The sequence below is a fragment of the Mytilus galloprovincialis genome, chromosome 12, assembly GCF_965363235.1.
Source record: "Mytilus galloprovincialis chromosome 12, xbMytGall1.hap1.1, whole genome shotgun sequence".
Lineage (NCBI taxonomy): Eukaryota > Metazoa > Mollusca > Bivalvia > Mytilida > Mytilidae > Mytilus > Mytilus galloprovincialis.
In genome coordinates, this window is record NC_134849.1 from 14,342,371 (window position 1) to 14,360,841 (window position 18,471).

At 31.2% G+C, this 18,471-nt stretch overlaps 1 protein-coding gene across 1 annotated transcript; it reads left to right on the plus strand.

The window, feature by feature from the left end:
- The first annotated feature begins 4,025 nt into the window (after positions 1-4,025).
- Positions 4,026-10,784, plus strand: LOC143055221 (uncharacterized). The gene is made up of 5 exons (XM_076228354.1): positions 4,026-4,608; positions 7,474-7,539; positions 8,544-8,615; positions 8,809-8,880; positions 10,702-10,784. The coding sequence occupies exons 1-5, from the start codon at positions 4,251-4,253 to the stop codon at positions 10,782-10,784; spliced, it is 651 nt and encodes a 216-aa protein (XP_076084469.1). The 5' UTR covers positions 4,026-4,250.
- Positions 10,785-18,471: the final 7,687 nt, after the last annotated feature.

Consider the following 18,471-nt stretch of genomic DNA (forward strand, 5'->3'; position numbering starts at 1 on the left):
TATTGCTTTCTTATCTTAACTCTCTATGCATCCTACATCTTACTAATCCCATTCAGTGAACCTAAAGAAATGACTCACGTTAAAACATAATACATAGCAAACAATTAAAAATGTCAATAAACAATTAAATTTCGTGTACAAAAATGTTCGCCGTTACAACAAAAGGTATGTCAGTACTGTTTTTTGGAAAGATTTTTGATTCCGGTAATTGAAAAACGGTAACTTGAATGAATGCGGTTGATAATTATCAACTAAAACTAAAACTAAAACATGATACCAATGTGACATGATGGCGACAATAATCTATATGGAAAATACGAGAAACGAGAAACACTTCATAAACAAACGACAACTACTGTACATAAGGTTCCTGAAATGTAGGATGAACAGATGCAAAGAAATGCAGCGGATTTTAACAATTTAACAACTTTCATCTTACCTGAAACAGTAGTTTCATCACAACTTAGAAAAAAACATTATAAAATACTATGAAATAGAAAAAATATACATAAAGAAATATTAACAAACCACGTAAACATATTTTGAACGAATTTATTTGATCCATGACTGTTTATTTACTACTCGTCTGAAGTCAACTGAGTAAGTTAAGAACATTCTAGATTTAAATAAGTTAACTTGTGATTGAATTCTCAAATGCCACGATAAAAAAAAAAAAACAATTGCACGACATCACTTTCTATGTATTTGTTTTCCGTCTATTGAAGTGTACTGCTACCTTGCAATAAAAACATAATGCAATAGGATGAATAAAAAGATAGCACTCTATCTGTATGTTTGCAATAGTGTTTAAATGTCCATCTGTAACATTCTCCTTGTAGAGTATGTCTCACATAAGGGACTGATTGAATAATGTGTGTGTGTAAAAAATTATTATCGCTATCAGCTTCAAATTTCAAAAAGAAAGGATTCACTAGTGGGACAATACCAATATTTGGTTACGCTTATAAATCACATGTGCCCCCCCCCCCCTCGACGTTTGGTTGGGTTTATGTTTACTCAAACATCAGTTCCTTTGTAATATTTATGTCTTCATAGTATAAAATAATTTCTCTAATTCTTCGTCAATTTATCTCTTGTTGCACCTATTGTATAAGAAAAATTTAATCAACGTGTGGTTCGTTTGATCTCAGTTCTTCATTTGTTAAAACCCTATTATGACGTCCAATTTTCTTGTTTTGCTCTGAATTTCCTATTGTGGCGGCATGAAAAAAGGCGACCATGCCTGATGACGTCACATAGAAACAAAACCTTATTTTGAAGATCAGTCGCAAAGAAGGAACAAGTTTACCTGCGTATTGTTTGAAAATCATTAGAGAAACAGATTCCACCACCAAATCTTGTGTAAAACGATATTTATCCGCTCTCGACAGTTACATTTTAAATATTTTAAACGCTCGGCGAGCCTCGCGTTTTAAATTTGAAATTTAACTGTATCGAGTTGATAAATATCGTATTACACTCGATGCAGTGGTAGAATTTATATATATATATTCACAACAAAGAAAAGGACAGAATAGTATGACGAGGAGACTTCATTATTTATCTTATCATTATAACTTATGGACAGAGTAATATAGACAAACGTCGGAGTAGTATAGTCATATGGTGCATGTCATATCTCAGACCTTAATGATATGATTATCGTTATCATAAAGCTCTATCGTGATTTTGTAAAGTGCAATACACATGCATTAAATATCACGGCTACAATATAATTACAATTAAAAATTATCTTCGTAATAAAATTGAGAATGGAAATAGGTAATTTGTATAAGTGACAACAACCTAATTGAAGAGCAGATAACAGCCGAAGGCCACCAATGATATTCAAAATATATGTAAAAGAACAGTCATTTTCGATAGCCGTTGTGTGTTTTTCTAATGCCGAAATTTGTTTATTGAAACGATTTTGTATGGTCCATTTGAACATTTGAAAATGATGGAGTGCCTAGAAAAAATGTTTTCAGGTCATTAAAGATTGCATATTTTGGCTTTATTATTGATTCACTTATGAGGGCTTCGAATCGGATATAAACACATGTTTTCGAAAACCAGTTGTTGGCATGATAAGTGTTATGTTCTTCTCATTTATTGTATGACGGTATAATACTTAACCCCCACGGGAGGTAATGTGGGAGGGTTGAGATTTTAAAAAACATGGTTAAACCCTCCGCATGGATAAAAAAATCTTTTTTAGTCATGTTTTATAATTTTAAATCGTTGAACATTAAATATTATGATCATAGTGTTTTCGTTTATAGTTTAATTGCAATTATTCGAGTTTCATGTTCATGTGGCTTTATAAACAGATATATTTGTATACTCGGACATGCTTTATAATCCTTACATCACGGAAGTCATAGTATCAGTATAGTATCAGTATGCAATGTATATTATATATATATTTATGGTCTTGCGCCGTAAAAATATAAAATGCACAAAAGAAACTATTGACGTTGATGCCTCTGATTAAAAAAATCTTCGGGTTGAAATGGGATGTCACTATGCAATAAAAGTCTTAATATAACTAAATCCTACCGTTTTAATTATGTTTACTTGTAATAAAAAAGGCCGGCTGCACGACAAGTTAGACATGGATTGAGCCATTGTGATATTTTTGATAACTAAATTCAATATTAAACCTATGTCCTATCATATAAAACATACTTAATGAAATACAATAAATCCATGTGATTGGAATTGTACTACGGATTGAATTATCTTATTTTATTATAACACGGATCACGTTTGAAATCTGTGGTTTTAAGATATCGAGGAGAAGGTTTTTACACCGCCGCATGTTTACCAAAGCGCATGTAGTCAGTAACTGCGTAAATTGATACCTTAAGCCGTGCTTGTCGGTTGTTTTTTCTTTGTAATAATTGATAAGCCTTGTATGATAAAAGCAAACTCATTTAAAGGGAGTAGTCCATGCATTCACGGCTAATGGGTTTGGATGGTTCATTCTTCAATATCAATGAAGGTCATTTGATTCTTAGCTATGCGCTTAGGTTGGGTAAGTTGTAATCATAATTTAGTAAAGTCGTGTTTAGATATACAAAGCTACATTTGATTTCAAATTTGCAGGTGGAATAACTAACAAAATGATATTGTTATTCTATCATTAAATTATAGAACATATTAAGAGTATTGTTTACCATCAGGAACATCTACTACATCTGTGTAATATCGGGATGCAATTACAGTTACATGAGTTAATAACCAACAAAATCTGACCCCGTTTTTTGGGTGTACTTCTAGTGACAAAGATGGACTACACGATATGTAGTTAGTAAAACATAGTACGAAACATTGTTTGTTATGAACAGATACAACGTGAATTTCATTTAAGGTATCTCAGAAATACTTGATAGTAATACTGCATAATATTATTCAATTATATCATTTAGTAATTTCACAGATTTTTTTTGAAAGTTGTTTTTTTTTTACGTACAAAAAACCTTTTCATACATGCCGAATGTAAATAACAATTTCAATCAACCGTGTCAGTACATAAACTTATGGAGTGTTTGAAATTTGGTGTTGGTAATTCTATTAACTATAAACTGGGCTACACGGCGGATGCTTTTCTCATTTGTCAATTATATTCTAAAACATACACAATTAAGTTGTTTTTCGAGTTCTCTAATCCGTAATATTGTAGAAGTCTGTAAATGTTGTATTCGTTAGAGATCAAAGTACACTCCGTTATGTATGTACTTTTATAAAGCTTTTGATGTTATAATCGTTGTAAAGAATAAAATCTCTAATATCTATTTACAAATAATAAGTACATACTAATTCAAAGCTAGAAATATTGCAAGAGCTTTATTTCATTTACAATATAACGATTACTAATCTGTTTACACCGGAACATTATGAAAACACTTCAATTATAATTTATGAAGAAAGACATTATTCTAAATCAAAAGGAATGTAGTGAGCTGTTCGTTAAAAGATTAAGAAAATTACTCGTTTATTCATTGGTTTTGTTTATTACATAACATAAATTGTTCAGACAGTGCAGTTATAACAAATCTTGTACCAAGTATATTTTTACAACCATTGCAGAGACTGCCATTGTTTGTTTGTTTTCGTCCGATATATACATAAAAGAGATTGCAGTTATTACATGTGTTATATACTTGCTTTGCCGACACTTAACAGGTACATTGTACCGTATAGAAAGACAGAATCAATAACTAGAAGAAATTTAGTGCTATTGGAATATGAATTCATTTTTTATAAATGCTTTTTCTTTGACCTGGTTTGGATATATATGTGCCAAAGTATCAGGATCAGACAACATAGATACAGGCAATACAAATCCATTGGCAATACCTTTAATAAACGACAAAGGAGCACCTTTGGTTGCCATGCTTGATACGAATATCATTAACAGGAACATTAAACTTTACATCAACACGCTTATAAGAAACATGATTCAAAATTCAATAGAAGAACAAATAAAAGATATTTTTAAGACATCATTGGAAGAAAACTTTACGATAGACTTTATGAGAAATATAACCATGCAGGAAATAAACGACGTTTTAAAAGACAGAGTACATCCTGTTAGGAATGAAGGTAACTATAATAGTCTAATATTTGGTATGATTGAGAAAGACAGCAGGGACCACTTGAAACTAAAGAAGTGACAGTAGAACGCCATAAGGACTGCTTTTTTTTTTATTTATTTCATTTTTTAAACAAGTTATTCTTTTTGACAATTTAGAAAATGTTCAACTGTAATTGTTCTACATCTTGTCAGAGTAAAATGATTGTAGTTCAACTATCAGAGAGATCTAACGACGGATATAGTTAACAACTTGATAGTAAACAATCATATGTAGATTGCATTTCTGTAAATATAGACAATGCAATTTCCCTTATGAACTCCTTTTAAGACTAAAGCTGTACCAGATAACTATGAAGTTTTAAAAATAACCATATCCTTGTATTAAAATGTCCTGTACCAAGTCAGGAAATGTAAGTTGTTATATAATAGTTCGTTACTTTGTAAGTTGCATTGCTGTATGTTTTTCTTGCACTACTGTGTTCTGTTGTTTCGTTGTTTTCCTCTTATAATTGGTGCGTTTCCCTCGGTTTTAATTTGTAACCTAGATGTGTTTTCTCTGACTCGATTTATGACTTTTGAACAGCGGTGTACTACTGTTGTTTTTATATATGTCACCAAAAGAGTCGTGATTTTAGATACAGCTGTATTTACAAAGTTCAACCTGTATTTTCTCTCACTACAATACTTATTATTTAGAATTATAGCCTTCTGTTACAGTACAATTACCCCCCCCCCCCATCTTTTGTTTAAATTTCCTAAAGAATGGGAAAACAAAACTGTATTCATTGCCAGCGTACCATATGTGCATGGTTTCCGACATGAAATGTCTAGAGTCTGTTTGAAACTTTTCTGGCTACAAATTGAAAGCATTTTAGAAAATTATAAATGTGATGTTTAGCAGTTTATCATTCGAACATTAATATTATATAAAGTATTCATTCCTGCTCCGTCAAAAAAAGGTGTGGTTTGAGAAATAGCTGTATTTACAAAGTGCAACCTGTAAGCTGTTTAAAGCATCTTACACTAGGAGCATTGGCATATGTACGCAGTTTTCGTTTATTTTGTCAAGTAATTAATATTGCATCACACACACACACACCCGTGCTTAATTTGTGCTTACTTATTTCACCATCGACATTGTTTGATAATTTAACAATAATTATATACAGCTGAGAAACGGCTGTGATATATATAACAGAAACACTACACCACTTCAAAGCGTTATTTTGAATTATAGACTGTTAAACTTTTAAACAATGATGTTTTAATTGAGATGCAGTCCTAGACAAATTTCTGATTGATTATTGATGGTCTACCACCCTGTAGACAAACATTGGTCTAAATAGTATTATCAAAAATCGTTCTGAATAATATTTCTGAAATAGTTATAAACACAACATGGTATGTTTATTAAAAGCAGAAAATTATAATGAAGCAAATTTAAGAAAAATCCAATAAATTTTCAATATGATAAAAAAAAAAGAAAATAATAGTACATTGTTAAAAAAGTCAGTATTGTTTAAAGAAGGAAAATAATAGCATGAATCCGAGAACTTCAACAAAGAAAGAAATGTGTCGTAAACATCCTTTAAATAATCATCTGTTTACAATGAATTATGAAACCTTTGACGCAAAGCTAGTATGTTGATATCATGCTTTATTGCATATTATTAGTTGCAAAGTGTGCTAATGACCCAATACGATATAGCGAAGCTCGAATCTCTATATTTAATCTACTGACCCCATATATATCGTATTAGGTCATAATCGCATTATGTATCGAATGTATCTTACCGACTATCTCAACATGTGGTATTTAGACTGTGATCAAGTCTTCAATACCTGTCGGACCCGTAAGTATTAAGAACCTACTTCTATTGGTCTGTACAAATACAAATAGCTTTAAAAGTGTTTTATGAATTTATTTCAATCGTTAACATCATTTTTTTTTCTTCTGTTCGATCCTTTAAGATTTTTCCTCAACACCGTTTTGTATTTCATAAAGCGACGTAACACCACTACTAACCGTGTATTGAAATAAGACCCGCCTATTAACCTAATATGGAATAAACACGGTCTTCACACGGTAGCTTTTGACCAATCATAATCATAGAAATGAATAGGACTTAAGCTTATTAACTGTCTTTCACTGTCTTCAATTACCAAAGTTTATTACAGATGGTACAAATTGCGGAACAAAAAAATTCATTTTAACAAGGTAAACATCTACTGAATTGAATGCATCAACCACAATGTTAGCATTACTCATTCAATTGTCAGAACAAAAAGGGAGCGAAATTTGTAATTTGATATAAGACGACGTTTCTAATATGCAAACATATGTCGCTTGTGAGATGTAAATGGTTTACCACTTGGTCGACCAATTAAAAATGACCACCGCAAAATTGTGCAATGTCAATTTTATGCGTTCTTCTTCATAGCTTGTTTTTGTTTAAGAAGAATATGCTTAGATTTTTTTATTGCATGATTGTGCAGGAGCATAACGTGCTAAGTGCAATTTGCATATGATGGATCAGTAAGTATGGAACTATTTAGAAACGGAATGTTGAAAATTTGATACTTGAAATCAAAACGTTTGTCAAAGATTCTAGTTTAAACTCATCAATATTAAATAAAAGACCAAGATATGAAGGAAAACCTCATATAATATATATATATGAACCTGTAGTTTAAGAACTTTGCAAGGGGTTTCGTCCTTAAGTTGAATATAAATTATCCTTGATAGAAATATCACAAAATGTCATATAAAGCAGTAGCAACGTATTTGTTAGAGTAAAACTTCATGCATAACTTTCGTGAACAATTAAAAAAATATATATACACTTACCACAATTTCTTGTTTTCTTTTGTAGAAGTTGTTCATGCTAAAAAATCACCTGCCGATTTAAGGATTGACGATATCATGTACGATTTACAAGGTAGGTTTATTCAATTTGATATTTAATATTTGTTCTAAACTGGTTTTACCAATTTTACGCGATTGTTCTGCTTCATTCTGTCTGTCAGTATGTGTTGCAATCTTATAAATGATTAAGAATGAATACTTGTCAAGATGTATAAGGCTTGTTAGTTTAACTCAAAAATACATCTTCTAATTGCATTCGTGCTTGTCTTTTCTTATGTTAAGTTCGCTTTTATTTGTCATTGGTTATTAATTCAAAATTTATTACAAAATTGATCATTAACACTTTTTTACATGCTCACCTACATGACTCATTTCGTAAATTTGATAAATAACAGTCTTTAACTTATGTCCTGACTACAAAAAGTCCGAAAGAATAAATAATGCAAGTACTTGGTTTTTCTGAATAAGAGTTTTGTGCTTATTGTATACTATATGCCATCTAATTCACCTTTTAGATCACCTGTGAACACTGCCAATGTGTATATGAACCGTTATCATACATTGAAAATATCGAAAATTACATGAAATCGTATAATGACAAAAAGGCTAACTCTGGCTGATTTCGTGTTGTCACTGAATTCAACGTTTCATATATACCCAAATGCTTGTTTGTAGACCAACAGACCGAATCAGTCCACGGAATAGTTTTTCATGGTCGTTCTCTTGTTTCACTTATCCTTATGCATGTTGACATGCCTTAATTACTGGACATGGTTAATACATGCGCAAACCATTGCCAATTAAAGTTCAAATTACTGGTTGCAAATGTTGTAGGCACACGGATTGGTTGCATTATTGCATCGCATGCACATATTATTCGAAAAATATTAGGTAAAATTGTTTCAAATGGCATGATGATAGCGAAAAAATTTATTCAATTTTCCGCTTTTCATAAATGTTTTCGATTAAAAGGAAAATAGGTCAATTTTCATGATTTCTAGTGTAATAATAGCATAAGGAATTGAAGAGGAAAGTGCCATGATCTTAAAAATATATGTGGATATTTTATAATTGTAGAAGTATGCTTACCTGAAAATTATAGTTTAACTGGGGAAGAAATGAAAAAGGACACACAAAATATTCTCAACAGTGAGTATAGGATTACATGCTTAATTCAAATATTTATTCGTTGAGAAAAAATGTTAAATCAACAGTCAATCATTCAATGTTACCATTAAAATATCATCAACGTCAATTAAACAGTAATGTCACCAATCTCATATTTCAAATTTTGACAATCCCAAGTTTTCGTATGAACAAATTATTTCGTTTTCTGTTGAAGATGTGGTACTGTACACGGAAATTGTGGAATTGAATAAACAGGTGAAGGAAAAAATCAAGTGGATTCTTAAAGGTAATCTTATTTGGTTATAATTTGAAAAAAGTTAAAAGATGTGTGAATGATGTACACCTCTGAGGAGCCACACATTTCTAGAATTAAACTTGTTTTCTTAATCTGAATTTGGGGTTGATATGACTGTACATAAATAATTGATACAGAAAATTTTATATGTTGTGGTGAACTTCTTTTTTTGCTGCGGCCCCTTGAAAATACCCCGTTTTTGATGATTTTCCCATTTTTCATAAATTTTTACCTATTTTTGGGTTATTATCGTGAAAAAAATCAATGTTTCACAATCAAACTTTTGTTCATACTTCAATAAATATGTAGTGGACCAATCTAAATCTATTTAACTTACAAAAACTAAGGGTAGGTGATAAAATAAGAAAGTTTTATCAGATTTTAATTCTTTTTTTAGTCAAATTTACCATGCTGCCAATTTTGTGATTTTTCTCAGTTTAAGAACAAAATGCAATTATTTCAACTGTTTTGCTATAAATGATTGAAAATATACATATCTAAGAAATTTGAAAAGACAAAAATGATATGGTATGTACATGATTCTTGTAAAAACATTTTTGTACCCATTTTCTAAATATTTTGGCTAAAAAGACTGACTTGATTGGTCGTAAAATTTGAAAACAGAATTACTCAAAAACTATTCATTGCAAATACACAATTATGTTATATGTTTGATTATAATATTTTTGAAATTCATTGATATTTTCCACTTCAGAAGAATACATCCTTAAGATAACCAATTATATAACAATAGACCAAATAACAGGATGTAATAATCATTGGATTGATCATCAATAAGCAAAACTACCATCGTATGATCGACATTCTTTTTTGTGGTCTTTGTCAATTTTATATTATCTACGAAAACATTTGTTTAGCATCTTTATCCAATTTACTATCACTACAACAAGTTGTATTGGTGTCTTTGTTATATATATTTGTCACGCTAGTACCTTCCAAACATTGCTATACAGTTTGTGATCCCCATATTGTTATGTATGTTTAACATATTGTCTTACGTTTACGTCCATCTTTCATTGAAAAATGGTCGTCGCATGAGTGATAACACAACATCACAACGAACGAAGGCATACATTGACAAATTACGTAGAAAAAATATTCATGTTTAATTAAGTACATTCAAAGCCACTTAATGAAATTCCTAATGATAGTAAACGATTGTTGATGAATTAATTATTTGATATACTGAATGGTTACATTGTATAATTAGTAGTAAGCCAATCTGCAATTGCGACGTGTTTGCATTCATTTTATCCTTGTATTTTAAAGATGATGTTTTAGCGCTTTCTTAAATCGATAGTGTGCGAATGCACATCCTAATTTATCAAAAGACGATTTCTATCAACAGTATATGCATTGCGTGAATTATTTAGTTGGATTGCGTTACTATCAAAAATAACAAGAATATAATAAAATCCTGATTCATTTATCAACGATACACTCTTTTTGACAAGACATCTGCTTTATGAATTATAAGTGTTTACACTGGCTTTGATCATCTTATTTGAAAGGAATACATTACTTCAGATTTTGTTTATACAATGATTTTTCGTATCTATTACGATTTTTTTTCTTTTGCAAATATTGTTTCAAATTGTCTTAAAATGGAACGGATGTTCATGAATGCTAAAATTGGTAAAAGGATTGTAAATTTGTAATGTCTTGAAATTCAATGTTTTCAATCTTTCTAAGAATAAGACATAGCGAGTCAATTAGTTACGTACTTTTATGAATTGACGTTTCAATCATACAAGTATGTAAGAACAGAACAATACAAATTCTATTTTCCAGAATCTGGTGGGGAAAAGCAAGTTTCCGACATACTTCGAATGCTGACACGGGACGTAAAAGGCAAGTTTAGAACAGTTGAATGATCATTAGTTTTACTTCATTTATCCGGTAACAACATAAACAACAACTAGGGAGAATTGGATATCGCTTGATATCGATTCGAACTGTCTAGCTTTATAAAGTTCATTATCATATTGATATTAACCAACGAGCCTTGATATTAAATCCTCATTATTTTCTAAACGCTTCTAATGGTAAACATATGTTTGTGTGATTATTGTTCTAACTAATTTGACGTCATGAGTCATAATTTCACCTCTTGAGTAAAACAATAAAACAGACGTTTTCAATCTTTCGATATGTTTAACAATAAGATAAAACTTACTGGAACATGCGGAATGTTAGTATTTTCATATAGAAACAATATAGGGTAGTCCGTTGTGGCCTTTAAAAGTCAACTATGTTATAACGAATAACTAATACGGATGTTTAATTTTCGTAAAACAATGCAATATCGACCAACCAAATTAAAACACTTATTATATAACTTTGACATATGAACACACCTACGCGCAATTCAGTACAGTCCTTCTTTATCGCAATATCATATGTCAAAGTTCATTCATTTTATCAACAACGAGTAAAACATCTAGATGTTCAGACAGATCGTTTGATAAATAATTAACAAACTCACAGTCCATCCGCCTCCATTAACGAGTGTTAATGAGACAATCCTCCTTCAATCACAATGCGTAAAAAGTAAACAATTATAAGTTGTGAAGTACGACCTTCAACACGGAGCTTCCAATCCCATATTCATGTATTTTTAAGAGTTGTTAAATCAAATTTAAACGCAATTTTACTGTGTTTGACCATATGCTGTGATAAATAACGAAATGAACAATACATGAAAACATCTGCTATAAGTGCTATTAATTGGCTTAAATCGATCCAATTGGAATTCCTAAATTTTTGTATATCATCCCAGCAGGCACAACAACGTTGAATCAACATTGAATTAACGTCAGATTTCAACGTTGAATCTATGCTGAAAAGAAGTGTTGGATTGAAAATTGATATGACGTTGAAAACATAACGTTGATTCAACGTCAGCTTTCAACGTTGAAAATAGGTTGAATTTTGGTCTATATTTGGTCGATGTATGTTGAAAACAAGTTGATTGCTGGTTGAATTGTGGTCAATACAAGTTGAAAACAAATCGAATGTTGGTTGATTTTAGGTTGTTGCAAGTTAAAATCAGGTCGAATGTTGGTTGTACTGTGGTCAGTGCATGTTGAAATCAGGTCGAATTTTAGTTGAACTGTGGTCTTTGTATGTTGAAATCAGGTCGAAAGCTGGTTGAACTGTGGTCAGTGCATGCTGATTACATGTCGAATGTTGGTTGAACTGTGGTCAGTGTATAAAAAAGAAGATATGGTATAGTGTAAATCACTCAAGCAAAACAACATCGATGTATCTTTCGTTTATTTGTTTCAAACTTTATCGACTTATATATATAAATGCGTGTATTCTTATTAAAGTCATATACTTCACAATTTAAACAAATAAATGATCAATACACGTAACATATAAGGAATTTAAATAAAAACAAAAAAATATTGATGCACGGTTTAAAAAATTCAAAACTTGTGAATCTGTTAAAAATGAAATAGTTAGATGTTTAACATATTTTTAATTTGCCCAAATGCAGTAGATCTTTATCTCACATATTCGTTTCAAAACTTGCTGAGTGCTAAGAAAACTTGTGACATGTAAGTAATGTATGGTCCATTGCAATGACTTACGAAACTTTAGGTATTCCTGTATATTTCCGTTTCTCTTTTTCTGTCTTACTATAGTGTACTCGTAAATTAAATATAGACACGGAAATTAATGTAACTTACAAAAATTATTTATTTTTCACATACTTTAAATCGATGTATCTTATATTTTCGGTCAACAACAAATATTCCCTAGCTGTATATTGATATATGATATACCTTGTAATAAAAACAATGTTGTGTTAAATAATAAAATTAATGAAGATACTGCTGACATTTGTTGAATTTAATAAACAGTTAAGTCTTGCACAACATTGTAAATGAAGGAACAGCTCAATAAACTTTTAAAACTGTATCAAATTGTAATATCGGTCACTGACGCGAAACGGGCGTAAATTGTGGAAAAGCAGCACAATACGAAAATTGTGAATTGTGGTTCCGATTTTGTACAGGGATTAGTGTGCTGTCATGCACCGTGACGTACACAAAGTCTTGCTATGAACATATATTCTGTTTATATGAGATAAATTTTAGTCTGCGATAACGATGGGTTGGTTGATTTAAGTTTTACGACCTTGACTTGCTCTAAGTCGACATTATCTTACGTCTAATGCATTTAAAAACAAAACGTATATTTACGTTTAGGGCATTTAATATAAGTCTACCTACCAAATTAAAATCAACATAAACATTATTAAAATAAACAAGAATGGAAAAGAAACAATTATGCATTGTTGCTCTGATATAATTTTTATTAACTATATTTGAGCGGTAATGTCTTAATAAAAACTAATTGTCGTATACATAACATATTTCATCTAGGTGCTTTCGTTGAAGTTCGCGTTACATATCAAAATGAATTTCATTGGTTGGAACGTTTGCAAACTTTCAATCCAGGTAGAAGGTCGTTCATGTTTCAATTCAATACACAATATTTCATCTAGGTGCTTTCGTTGAAGTTCGCATTACATAGTAAAATGAATTTCATTGGTCGGAATATTTGCAAACTTTCAATCCAGGTGTTCTCATCGAGGTCCGCGCTCGTGATTCAATACAATTCAATACACAATATGAAGTCCAATATGGTAAAAAAAAAAAGAATTTTAAACTCTACGAGAAAATAAATAGAATTTAGAAAATAAAACACTTTTACAATTCTTCCAACACAATAAAGATACTATCCTTTTCGCCGATGAATAATTATTACTATAATATAAGAACTAGGATTTGTATACTATTCAATCTGGGAACAGTATACCTAACAAAATATATGTTCCTGATTTGATTTATTCCTCGAGAAAATAAATTTGATTCATTCACTTAAATCAATAATTGATCAACTTGAACTTTGAAAAAGTTACATTAATATATCTTTTCGCATCCTTTAATTGAAGGACTAGTCCGCATATTTCGTCTGTTCTCGCTTCAAACCAAGCCATCATAAATACATCAGAGATTACTAAAATTAAAGCATTTATTTAAAAACAATCCCCATCTAACTTCAAAGTATGAGGTAAATCGATTAGTTTACGCTAGCCAAGCAACCAACAGACAAAATAAATCTTGTCTCCCCGATCAAGACTATCTATAGACACGGAATAAAAAATATGGAAATAATAGCATGTTAGCTATAGATTGGTTACAAACACATTTATGCAAACTTGAAGCAGTTGTTTCTTTACTGAACTGGTCAGTGGTAATACAAAACCAGGGTTTCAAAAAGATGAAGAAAAAGAAAAAAGACATTTAAAATTTATAAAAAAGAAATCAGAAATAGTGTTTAACTGAAATTGAACAAAAAAGAAATTATAAAAAATATAGTCTATAATATGTGAATATTTATTTAAGAAAGCTAACAATAAAATGAAAGAAAAATATGTGATGCTTAAGAACATCGACCTGGGCCGTAACAGCCTTATGTTGGAAATTTTAAAACAAAGTTGAAACAAAGGCTTGTCTTCATATCAAATTGTTTTCACGGCGAATCTTGTAAGAAGCAAACTCCCATTACTCCGGTGTCGCCCCTACATGTTTTTGCGTGATCCATGCATGTTTCTGATTTACTTGTCTTTTAAAATTGAGAATGGAAATGGGGAATGTGTCAAAGAGACAACAACCCGACCAAATAAAAAAAAAAAAAAAAAAAAAAAAAAAAAACAACAGCAGAGGGTCACCAACAGGTCTTCAATGTAGCGAGAAATTCCCGCACCCGGAGGCGTCCTTCAGCTGGCCCCTAAACAAATATATACTAGTCCAGTGATAATGAACGCCATACTAATTTCCAAATTGTACACAAGAAACTAAAATTAAAATAATACAAGACTAACAAAGGCCAGAGGCTCCTGACTTGGGACAGGCGCAAAAATGCGGCGGGGTTAAACATGTTTGTGAGATCTCAACCCTCCCCCTATACCTCTAACCAATGTAGAAAAGTAAACGCATAACAATACGCACATTAAAATTCAGTTCAAGAGAAGTCCGAGTCTGATGTCAGAAGATGTAACCAAAGAAAATAAACAAAATGACAATAATACATAAATAACAACAGACTACTGGCAGTTAACTGACATGCCAGCTCCAGACTTCAATTAAACTGACTGAAAGATTATGATTTCATCATATGAACATCAGGCACAATCCTTCCCGTTTTGTTCATTTACTATTCTACTGTGTGGCTATAGTCTAAGTGTAAATTGTCATTTGAAATACTTGAAACTTACTTATACTGGTTGGTTACACGTGAAACTTATGATAATGGTTCATGCATAAATCACCGGAATTTGGTACACGTTAAATGCACGTTATTCTTAAAAATAACATTATTAAAATAATATCTTTTTTCTAAAATTAATTAAAATCATGAAAAATACCTTCATATTTTTGCAAAGTTCACGTGAAAATAACATGAAAAATTTCACGTGTGATTCATTTGAATTACTGAGTTTTTTACTCAATCATTTAAGGCAATGGTGGGGTCGTTGCTTCATCCATGCAGAAATATAGTTCTTTAAAAATATGATTCAGTAAACAGTTTTATAATTGCTCGGTTTTTGATGGTTGTTTTACGTTCAGTGGCAAATAGTTCATGCATGTTCGGGACAATACAATACAAGCTCAGTAAGTCGGACAAACAGTGCAAATTGTATGCAAAATTTCACAAAGTTCAACAGTGTCATTTGTGGAAAATTATTTACGAAACAAATGTTGAGATCATACATGCATTCTTTAAGTAAAACAAACTGCAAATGCAAAATATAAAAGGTTCAGCTTGAAATTCCACATGTAGGAGATGTAAGCCGGAGTCTGCGTGCCTTTTATATTTTATCAAAACGTCTAATCCAGCAACCTGTCATGAACAAAAAATAAAGGAAACTAAGACGAAATGCGCACCTTTAATATGAGTACATTTTTGGTAACACCAGGTACATAATTTAAACCTGAAGCAAAAAGACAGCACTCAGTCCTTAATAATAAGCCGTATAAACCCTATATGTATACACCAAGTGCGCGATTGACGGTAGAACGGACACGGGTGAAACAGTATGATGATACGTGCTCTATTAGGATATTGGTGACAAAACATATTTTTGAATATGCAGTTCATATAATGGAATGGTAATTTTGATATATAAAATGAAGTAGCAATGTAAGCAAGCTAACATTTCCGTCATTTTGTATTTGGTAGAAAGGTGATTAATTGGCAATTTTACCGCACCTCCTTATTTCATTATGGTTGGAATTTTCTCCAGAAGAACAAAAGTTTTATGACTTAAACAAATATGTACTAGGAGAATGAAATGTTACTGTGATAATTATACTTATCAAAACTTTCCTATCAGGGAACCGTCGTTTAGTAAACTGACTACAAATTAGAAATAAAAAGATACTCGTCCAATTAGCATTAGTCACAATTTGCTTGGTGTATTTGGTTTTGATGTAGTTAAATGTCCAACTGTAGCTATCTTATAAATTGCATATCCCATATCTCTATTAATCGTTCTAACAGCAAACTGGTGTACAAATAATATGTTACATATATATTTTTTTATTTTATTTGTACTTGTACTTTTTATAAATAAAGTCTCATGTTATACCCCACTTCCATAATCATCAAGCGGTAACGTATATATTTCTTTTTGCCTAAATGTTCGTAAATTTTGTCGATTTCTTTAAAAAAATTATAGGCAATGATTTAAATTTTAACAACTAAAGTTTCAAGTAACGGGTGTAAATTGTAGGATTGATTGTTGGTTGTTTAACGTCCAGTGGCAAATATGTCATGCATGTTCAGGACGAGAACAAGTTACCACTAACTTGAATACAATACTAGGTAGGTTTTGTAATAGAGCCGATCCGGGAAAATGTTTGAGAAAAATTTGGACTGACACTGGATAATGAGGGTATATTATGAGCAATTTGCCCCTCATGGCCAAACAAGGCAACTATGTTAATTCTCTTTTAGTCGTTTTGTCTCCGAACTTATACATGTACATCTTTTCCAACTCAAATCACACACAAAAAAAACTACACTACCAGCGAGTACCCATGCAAGCGGAAATTAACACGAATAGAAAATCTAAATGATTTCAAGATCTAGCTATTTCAGTCTCTTTCTGCTATTTGAATACCAATAAGTCAGTCGTTTGCTTGTAAATTTCGAGAAATTGTTTTATAACGAAACCAGTCTTACTTAGTGACTAACGCCAGTCCCAACTATTAGCTTGCGTTTATAGACGCAAGTGGATACTTGGTACTGGCTTTAATCAGACTCTAACGGACCTGATTTTTTTTATTTTGTTTTTCCCGAATCAAGTTTCTATGTATTTCTCAGCCTACGGTAACCTTCTCAGGCCTGATTCCGATGTTACTGTATGTCCTGTGTAAACTTGGTCTAGCTAGCACTTTATTTTTAAAATGTTTCCGAAACTATAACGGTTTTATGAGACTGTTTACATTTGGAACACATAGAATGTTATTCGGCAAAATAACCAAGTTAAACCACTTTTTTTTTACATTGAATTTCCATGCTAACAAACTATTTTCTGTTTGAGTTTCAAAGTCTGCTTGTATTGTACTTTTTCGACTTATTCTATCCGTATTCTCATCCAAATAAATTTCCTTTTTCCATTTTGTCCGAGCGGTGATTTTGACGACCATTTTAACACGAATTAATAGTTGTACGAATTCCCGTTTTTTTACACATCATCCTAAGTTTCTATAGATACATGTAAGATTTTTATTTTCAAAACAAAATTTCACGAGGATATAGCGTGCATCATGAAAAGTATTTATTGAAAAAAAAACTAAGAATGAAATAAAGTGATAAAACTCAGTCTATTTTTCATAAGAACATACAGATAAATCGTGCAGATGCTTAAATATTAAAAAAAGGAGAATATAAATTAAAAGTATATAGTAATTCATTTTTAAATGTTAAAAATGAGCAGAAGAATTGCTGGAACACGATAAAGCAACCTATGTCAAAACGTTTACCGTTACGTATTGCATAAAAACTTTCGACACTCTGCATCTAGAAAAAGTTACCATAAAAATGTCAAATAGTTTCCAAAAATATTTTTTTTTATTATTTAATCACTTTGTGATTGCAGAACCGGCAGCATTGACTTGTTTGTGTGAACGTTATTCGATAACGTCAGGAACGATAACTCGTGGCGTAACGTCATAAGTCGTGTCAACTTACTGTCAAGACAAACGCTTTTATAGAAAATAAAGGAATATGGAGTAAACGTACACGGGACAGTAATCGCACACAAAGTCAATGCTTAACAAAAATACAAATTATCAATGGTCAGCGTTTTTATTCCTGTTCATCTTTTATAGTCGCTAAAGGGTCTTCAACAATGAAAGATTCACTTGTGTACCAGAACAACAAAAAGACACTAGCAAGAAAAGATCTGAGAGTACTTAAGTTACTGACAGCTAGTTCACACTCTTACGCTTGAAGTCTTCCTGTCCATCATCCCGCAAT

Coding starts and splice junctions, on each gene's coding strand:
- LOC143055221 (XM_076228354.1), top strand. CDS start 4,251: ATGAATTCATTTTTTATAAATGCTTTTTCTTTGACCTGGTTTGGATAT. Junction 4,609..7,473: donor ACATCCTGTTAGGAATGAAG/GTAACTATAATA, acceptor TTTCTTTTGTAG/AAGTTGTTCATGCTAAAAAA. Junction 7,540..8,543: donor TATCATGTACGATTTACAAG/GTAGGTTTATTC, acceptor TTATAATTGTAG/AAGTATGCTTACCTGAAAAT.